At 35.1% G+C, this 9,640-nt stretch overlaps 1 protein-coding gene across 1 annotated transcript; it reads left to right on the top strand.

The window, feature by feature from the left end:
* The first annotated feature begins 8,083 nt into the window (after window positions 1-8,083).
* Window positions 8,084-8,998, top strand: LOC124960147 (olfactory receptor 5T2-like). Its single transcript, XM_047518714.1, has one exon. It carries the CDS (start codon window positions 8,084-8,086, stop codon window positions 8,996-8,998), a length of 915 nt encoding a protein of 304 aa, XP_047374670.1.
* Window positions 8,999-9,640: the final 642 nt, after the last annotated feature.

Raw genomic sequence — 9,640 nt, 5'->3', positions numbered from 1 at the left:
ATCCTCACCAAAAACTACTCGTTATTTCATTCTTGCATAAGATGTTGATTCTGTAATGAAGCAAGTTGTTGTTCTTCCTTTCTGTGGCTGAGTTTCCTCTTCTTTGTTGCATTTAACATGTGCTATTTTTGGTCAGGATCTGCTATTTGATAGATTATGTAAACCTACTTGAAGGAAGCAAACAGACATATTTATGATTGGAACTTTGCCTATATTTTACTTATGGTACTGTATGTTTAATATATACATGTGATGTCATCTACATGTACCTCACCCATAATACTCTCTGAAGTTCCCTGACTTTTTCATTGTTTTATTATTTAACATTCATGTTTTTATTATATAACATTATATCATGGAGCTATTGATATGTTTCTAAATATGCCATTATGTAATAGAATTGAGATAACTAAGTTTGGATAATACCTTAATAACAACATATGGATCACATCTCTTCTCAATATATACTCCTATCACTATATTTCTACTTTTGATTGAAAGTGTCTCCTCAGTCCTCTCCATATGGTTTCTTCAAATATTAAAACTTAATAATGATCACTGTTATTATTTGGATATGAAGTTTTCTCCAAAAGCTTCTGTGTTAATTCAGGAGGTGAAATGATCAGAATATGAGAGCCATCAGCCAACAGTGGACTGATCCACTTGTTGCATTAATAATTTGAATGGATCCTGGGTGGTAACTGTAAGCAGATGGGGAGAGGTTGGAGGAAGTGCATCACAGGAAGTGTGCTTTGGGATTTACATATTTTGTCCCTGGCTCCTCCTGCACTCTTTCTTCTTCCTGGCTGTAATAAGGTGAGCAGCTTTCCTTTATCTTGCTCTCTGTCATGATGTTTCAACTTCACCTTCAGCCCAGAATGATAGAGTCAGCCAAACTTGACCTGAACCACTGGAACCCTGAGCTCAAAATAGATTTTTACTCTTCTGAATTGTTTTTGTAGGGAATATTAGTCACAGGGATGAAAAGTTGACTAAGTGGTCAATAATATATATTACATGTACATATCTCAGACTTTCAAACAAACATTGCACATGTGTATTTCTCTCTCTCTGTGTGTGTGTTTGTGTGTGTGTGTGTGTGTGTGTGTGTGTGTGTTTACAGATATGCATCATTCAGCATGGAAAAAATCTTTAAAACACAAAAAATTCAGAAAGATTGATACTGAAATAAAATTAGATATGGACAAGAAATAATTTAGAAACCAAAATTACATAAAAGTTATATAATGTATTTTGGAAAAACCACTTAATCAAGGGGTATTCAAAAAGGAAATTTAAATATTCTTTAAAAAAATTAAAATGGGCGTGCAAGATGCAAAAAATGGTATGCAGAAAATCAATACAAAGAGGGAAATTTATACCAAGCAACGCCTGTATCAAAAAAAAAAATAGTGAAGACTAAAATAAACACTCTATCAATATACCTTATGAAACTAGAATAAGAAAAAAAGAAAAACAGTGTTATTAGAAAGAAAGAAATGACAAAGATCAGACCAGAAATTTAAAAAAAAAGAGCCAGAAACTAATGAAAAAAATCAACAACATAAAAAACAGTTTCCTTAAAAAAGTCAGTGAAATGGACACACCTGTATTTAAAGTAACAAAATAAAGCAATAACCCAATTAAATAAAATAAGGAATGATTAGGGATCTTGGAATATAGCTCAGGGTCAGAACACTCACCAAGTTTGCACAAGGTGAGCTTCAACCCCTAGCATTCAACAAAGGAAATAGTGATAATTTATCCCAACTGACAACTCAGAAACAAAAAATATCAGCAAGATTATTAAGAACAACTCTATGGAGGCAAGTTTGGCAATCTAGAAGAAATGGGCAAATTCCTGTATGCACACACTGAGAACCAAGAATGAATCAATAGGACATAGGAAACCTGAATGAACCAGTAAGGAAGTAACAACTTTGATCAAATAATGAAATTTCCCATCAAAGAAAAGAATAGGAGTAGATATTTCCCTGCTGGCTCCTAAAAAGTTAAATAAGAAATATTATGAATTATTCTTAAATTATTCCTAGAGGGAGGAATTTTCCCTAATACAGTCTATGAAGCCAGGAAAACCTTCACACCAAAACCACACAAAACCAGCATAAAAAGTATTAGCTAATATCTTTGATCAACAAAACTACAACAATCCTCAACACAATCCTAGCAAATCAAATCCAACAGCATGTTAAAAAATATTTTTAAGTATTTTTAAGTGGGATCTATCTCAGGAATGCAAGCATGCATCAACATATAAAACTCTGTAAGTGTGATATATCATATAAACTGAAAGAACATCAAAACCTATTCATATGATTATTTCTAATATGCAGAAACAATGCTTCATAAAATTCAATAACTTCATATGAAATGAGAACACTGAACCAGTAGGAATGGAAGGGAATATACCTCCATATCATGAGGGTCATATATACCAAGCTAACTGCTAACATTATATGGAAAAAGGAAAATCTGAACTCTTCCTCTCCATGATCTGGAACATACAAGAGTGCCTGCTATCTCCATTTTTGTTCACCAATCAGAGTAAAAAAGGTAAGACAAAGAAAACTGTCACCCAACTGGAAAAAAGAAGTCAAACCATTGCTGTTTGTAGATGACCTGATCTTATACACAGAAAACTCTAAAGGACTGCAGAAAAAATATTCTTAGAACTCATAAAGACACAGCAATGTTGCAGAATACAAAATCTAAACACAAAAACCGGAAGTTCTGTTCTATAACAATAGTAAATCACCTGAAATGGAAATGGAGACAGAAATTTCATTTTCAAAGGCTACCAATATAAATAAAGAATACATCTAAGCAAAATTTAACCAAAAAAGTGAAAAGTCTCTAAAGTGAACACTGTGACATATTAATGAGAGAAATTGAGGTCACAATAAAATGGAAAATGATCCTATCTCCGTAGTCTGGAAGAATACTGTTAAAACGTCCATGCTATCCCAAATTATCTACACATTTAAGGCCATCCCAAGGAAAATACCAAAGGACTAATATATCGAAATAGAAAAGGTTTTATATGGAAACACACACACACACACACATATAACACACACACCACACCCCAACAGACAAAGCCTTCTTGACCAATAAAAACAAAGCAGGAGACTCACTCTATCTCATTTCAAAATATACTAAAAATGTTACAGTAACCAGACGAGTTGCAGTCAGCCTAAAAACAGACCCTTGGAACAATGGGACAGGATAGAGAAACTAGAAATGAGCCCATGCATCTCAAATCACCCGATGTTCAATGGAAGGGTTAAGAACACATGCATTAGGGAAGAAGACAGTCTTTTCAAGAAAAAGTCCTTGGAGAAGAGAATATCTGCAATCAGAAGAATAAAACTCCACCTCTATCTCTCATTAGTTACTAAAATCAACTTGAAATGAATTAAATACTTAAAAGGAAGATCTGAAAACAAGAAACTACCAGAAGTTTATATAGTTTAGTACATTGAAATTAGGAAGGATTTCATATGGAGACCTCAAAAAGCACAAAAGAAAATTTTAAGTAGACTAATAGAATTAAATTATAAAACTTCCAGGCAGTAAAAGAAATGATCATAGCAGTTAGGCACAACTTACAGAATGGGAGAAAATATTTACAACTTTTGTATCTGACAAGGGGTGAATGTTCAGACTATATAAACAATGCCAAAAAAAATCCATAGCTAAGTATTCAAATAACCCAGTTTAAAAATACACAAAGGTTGAAATAGTTCTGAAAAGAAACCATACATATGGCAAAGAGAAAAATGAAAATGTTCAACACCACTAAACACCTGAAAAATTTAAATCAAAACAACAATGAAATATCATCTCAAAAGTAATAGTGATTATTACCCAAAACAACAACAATAAATAAACAAACAAAACTCCCCAGAAATAGAAAACATGACATGTCCAGCTGAACATATGGATAGAAAAGAAGACCTTTGCACTGTTAGTGGGAATTTAAGTCAGAATGTGATTTATGTTAAACTGTATGGAAGATTGTGGAAAAATGAAAAATAGATCTGCAATGTTATTTAGTCATCCCTCTGCTGAGTACATATGCAAAGGAAAATGGAATCATCATGTTGAAGAGACATCTACACTCCAGTGTTCTTTCCACCACTGTTCAGAATAGCTTAAGCTCAACCTAATTGCTCACCAACTGATGCAGGTATAGAGAAAATTGGTGCACAGAGACAATGATGTATTATCTACCTCCCGAATGGAATTGAATCCTGTCACTTGGGATGACATGGATGGAACAGGAGATAAATTGTGCTATTGTATGTAACCAGATACAAAATGACAAGTAAGTCATTTTCTCACTTAAATGTGACCCACAAACAAGTTAACCTCAAAAAGTTGAGAGAAGAATGCTGTTTAGCAAAGGGCAGGATAGTAGGGTGAGGGAAGGATGAGGACATGTTGCTTGATGTGTCAATACAGAGAAGACAGGTATAATAGATTCTGTAGTGATATTGCATAGTGGGTAACTGTCAAAAGCAATAATAAATCAAAAACTGTAAATATTTTGTATGTTTCACTTAAAAGAAATAAGTGAGGAGATAAATATTTTTACCTGATTTCAGCATTACATAATGAATACATAAAATATTAAATGGTAGCCCATAAATATGTATAATTTGATTTTTATGTATCAAAATACTTTGATTTGTATGTATCAGATCAGTAAGAATTTATTAATGTAACAAAAAGAAGTTCTTAAAATAAGGTGCTACCATGAAAAATAAATCTTGAGCAACTAAACTCAATTGGCTACTAGAAACAAAGCCACACATGTTATGTCCACTGATCCTCAACAATGGTGTGAAGACTACGGGATGAGGAAAGGATGATATCATAAACAAATGGTTTTGCTATAAATAAATATATACATGCAAGAGAATGTAATCAGACTCTCAAACTACACCATGCTGGTATATCAGCTTAATATGGATTGAAGATTTAAACAATAGTCCTAAAGGAATAATTCATAAAGAAAAAGGTTGTAGGGTTATGGGGTTGACCATGAGATTTTGGTGACCACACCAAATCCAAGCAGCAAAATCAAAATTAGATAAATGATACTATATGCAACTATAAAGCTTCTGCCAGGGAAATAAGCCAGCAGCAGGTGAAAAGGAAAGTGACAAAAAGCGATGAAATATTTGCAAACCACAATCTAATATGAAATGAGTATGAACAACACAAGGATTTCCTAAAGCCCAAATAACAAGATCTTATTCCTAAATAATCACAGGAATTGAGAATGCTTTAGGCAAAGAAGAAAATGACAAAAGATGTGTGAAAAGATGTTCAACATCACTCATAATTAGGGAAACGTAAATCCGAAATGTTTAAATCACAGGACAGAGAACACCATTGACTCAATAAATGGCATCAGGTCAGGCCTCAGTCAGAATGATTTATTGTTTTTGTTATGAAGCAAATAATTTGAATGCTTTGTGGAAACAGAAGATAATTTGAGCATATTCCCTTTGGGACATCTGCTGTGGGCTTCATTAACAGTTCCTTTGGTGGATATAAACGTTTAAATTTGCCACATTCACATTGCATCCCAATGTATATTTGCTGATCCTTCAGTAAGAGGAAATTTCAGAAATTTTGAAGGGTGTTTTGGGCACTTGAACCTAGGATTTCAAGAGCAAGTCTATTATTTGGTACTAGACATTTTAGTAATAGCAGTAATACTAAACACTTTAGTTCTTGCCTATTGCATGTGTAGATCACTTATACTCGTTAATATTGGATTTAGTAAGTATTCTGCCTAGAAATTTAAACCCAAACTTAAAGGAAAAGAAGAAATATAGAAAATATTGAATTTACATTTACTGCACCAATGAGTGTGCTTCTTAATGCATTTGTACTTTCCTGCTGATGATGGATGAAGATCATTCAAGGTAAGGACAATCAAGACTCTGGACACAGGGTAAGAAGGCACTTGATATTAACTTCAAATTCTTTGGCATCTTCTATTTTGATAAATTGGGTAAGGCACAAATTTTGCAATAATTCATGCATGTAATTTAGTAGTCGCTACAGATTGCTACTTATTTCATACCATTTGCTAGTTTAAAAAACTGACTTAAAAAACCCTAAAACATCAAACTGAGACTTATTTTAATATCCTGGGTCAGGGTGTTGCCTGGGGCCAAGTCCAGTGGCACAATGAAGTCAATATATTAAGGACGTCAGGAAAACAGTGTCCATAAATGCATCCACTCTGGAGGGAGATCTGGCACTAAATCTGCTCTCTAGCAATTATTATGTGGGAAACTCACAAAAGGTGAAATAGCAGAAAATACAAAGTAACATTTCTGCACCAACAGCTCAATAAGTGGGTTTTGTCATTTCCCTCCTCTTTTGCAGATTCAATGTTTGCTCATGAAAGCCAAGCTAATCCATGCTATCTACCTTCAATTGGGATTAGATTTGTAGAAGTAGATCAAGATTAAATTTATAACTTTCTCTTATATTATCTTCAAGAATCATAGATATTTTCTCTCTCTAACTGATTGCATGAATATATACTAATATTGATTCACTTTAAATGATTATAGTATTCCTTTCTCATTTAGGATAAATGTCTGTCTAGGAAGAATTTTCTTGAAATATAATTTATCATAGCAAAAGTAAGCCCCTTTTAATGTAGAAAAATGAATTATGGTAATTTTCAAGTAGTTTTTTAAAAATCACTCAATTCAAAAGCTTTTTATTCTCTAAAGAATAATACAGGAGCCAGGTGCGGTGGGGCACACTTGTAATCTCAGTCACTCAGGAGACTGAAGCAGGAGGATCTCAACTTCAAAATGAGCCTCAAGAGATTAGTGAGGCCATAGCAATTGAAAAAAAAAAAAATCCTGTCTCCAAATAAAAAGATGAAAAGGACTGGAGATGTGACTCAGTGGTTAAGCAACACAGTGTTCAATCCCTGCTACAAAAAAAAAAAAGAAAGAAAAAAAAAGAATTCAGGAACATAAAGCATTAGCATGGAAAAAGTATAAAAATCCTAAGTGTGATTTAATGCATTTAACCACAGAGAATAATCTTTAAAGGCAACCTAATGCAGCACTTCCTCTAAAGTTACTCATCCCTGCAATCCTGAAAAAAATATTGGTGCTCTGATACTAATAGATGAGTATTTTATATGAAATCATTTTATTCAATAGTTGAAAGATGTAGAATTCTGATTCTGTTCCAAAGCTTTGCCCTGATATAATATCTCCAGTAAGTAGATATCAAATACATGTTTTTTTGCTCCTCAGATTTGCCCTAATGTGCCTTTAATAAAAAAAAGAAAGAAAGAAAAAGAAAAAGCCTAATGGAACTCAGTAGTACATTAACCTGTTGACAGGATTACTTTTAAAAAATGACATGATATCTGTCCTGTGAGAACACCGATAACTTTCCCATGATTCTGCAGTGATCAGCATGAAAAATCCATTGAAACTGTCTTCTGATCTGCTGTATAGAATTTATACAATGTATGTGCAAAGCCTTCCTTATTTAGCAGAGACAGACTAGGTTGAGCCAAGGGGCGCAGAGGCCTGGCTTCTAGGAACTGCCAGGAAGTATGTGGCACTGTGTGGGAGTGGTTCTCTGTCTCCTTCTGGAATTTTCCCCATAAGAGGATGGCTCCCCTAACTCCACCCTATCCTGCCCATCACAGAAGAAGCTCCTCCCAGTCCTGGCACCCTTTACCTGTATGTTATAAATAAAGGAGAGCTGGGCGACTCGGTTGTTGTAAAGAGGCTGGAGTTGGTATGGCCAGACCCATCACATCCCCTCTCATAAAAAGAGTATGGGCTCTTGTGTGTTTATTGACAAGATAAATATTGGGGTTAATAGAAAAACTGCCAACAGCCTCCTCCAGCAGTCAACCCTTTCCTCCTCCAGGTGGGATATGGTAGAGAGGACCCAGAAAAATCTCAACAACATACATATGTACATTATTGGGCATGGATCCTGTTCCTTACAGTCATGGTGCTGTTCATTCTTTCCTAGTAATCTCAGTTGTGATTTTATGGTCATCTTCAAGTGTGCTCCATGGGATTTCAACATGAAGAATGTCACTGAAGTAACTGTATTTGTGCTGAAGGGCTTCACTGACAATCCTGAACTGCAGATCTTCTTCTTCCTCCTGTTTCTAGCACTTTACCTGTTTACTCTCATGGGAAATTTAGGACTGATTGTCTTAGTCATTGCGGATTCCCGGCTGCACAACCCGATGTACTATTTTCTGGGTGTATTGTCTTCAATAGACACCTGCTATTCCTCTGCTATCACTCCAAATATGTTGGTGGACTTTCTGTCAAGGGAGAAAGCCATTTCATTTGGTGCATGTGCAGCCCAGATGTTCCTTGCTGTAACCTGTGGAACCACAGAGTGCTTTCTCTTGGCAGCCATGGCTTATGATCGCTATGTGGCCATCTACAACCCACTTCTCTATTCAGTGAGCATGTCACCCAGGGTCTATGTGCCACTCATGGTGGCTTCCTGTGTTGGTGGGATTCTGCATGCTATAACACACACGACTGCCACTTTCAGCCTGTCCTTCTGTGGATCCAATGTAATCAAACACGTCTTCTGTGACATCCCTCCTCTCCTTGCCATTTCTTGTTCTGACACCCACCCCAACCAGCTTCTGCTCTTCTACTTTGCTGGCTCTATTCAGATTTGCACTATCCTAATCATCCTGATCTCCTATGGTTTCATTCTGTTGGCAATTCTGAGAATCCGCTCTGCTGAAGGGAAGAGGAAAGTCTTTTCTACCTGTGGCTCTCACCTAACTGCAGTGTCCATTTTTTATGGCACTGCTGTATTCGTGTATGTGAGACCAGCATCCAATTATGCTTTGGAGCATGACATGGTAGTGTCTATATTTTACACCACTTTTATTTCCATGCTGAATCCTCTCATCTACAGTTTGAGGAACTAAAGATATAAAAGCAGCAATGCAGAAAGTGTTTGGGAATAATCAGCTTATCAATAAAGGCTGTCTTCCACAGTAGACATTTCACTGAATAATTTAAGAGAGATACATTTGACAGGATTATAAGGGTTCCTCAAAATTTCCTGGTATTGATAGTTCTCTGATTTGTGGCCATTTGGTATACCAGTCATGGTCATTCTTTCTTGTGTTGTTGTAAATGTGGAATCATCCATTTGCTTTTTGCTATGATCATACTTAAACATGTAAACACATATGTATGTACATCATGTACTAAGTGAAATATACAAAACTCCAATATACACTTGTATTTATTGATGTAATATTTAATATTCTGTATATTTTTTCTGCCTAAATCATAATGCATGGACTATATTCCTTGTAGTTGTGAATAATTACATTATGTCAACCAACTTGATCAAGTACTATATTAACCCATGGGAAAAAAGTCACCATTTCCATGATCCCAGGATGTTTTCCGTAGAATCATAGGTACTTGGATGCGGTTCAAAGCAATCTGCTCTATTCTTATCTCTATGCAATACCCATAATTCAGTCTATGGTTTAAACACCAAAGATAACATGCTCATATTCCAGAATCACTTCCATGCCATGACTGGTGAAGGGGGA

This window comes from Sciurus carolinensis, chromosome 11, assembly GCF_902686445.1.
Source record: "Sciurus carolinensis chromosome 11, mSciCar1.2, whole genome shotgun sequence".
Taxonomy (NCBI): Eukaryota; Metazoa; Chordata; class Mammalia; order Rodentia; family Sciuridae; genus Sciurus; species Sciurus carolinensis.
The sequence above is the reverse complement of the archived record's forward strand: the minus strand, read 5'-3'. Positions and strand labels throughout refer to the sequence as shown.

Excerpts from the sequence above, each read along its gene's own strand:
- LOC124960147 (XM_047518714.1), top strand. The coding sequence starts at position 8,084 with ATGGTCATCTTCAAGTGTGCTCCATGGGATTTCAACATGAAGAATGTC.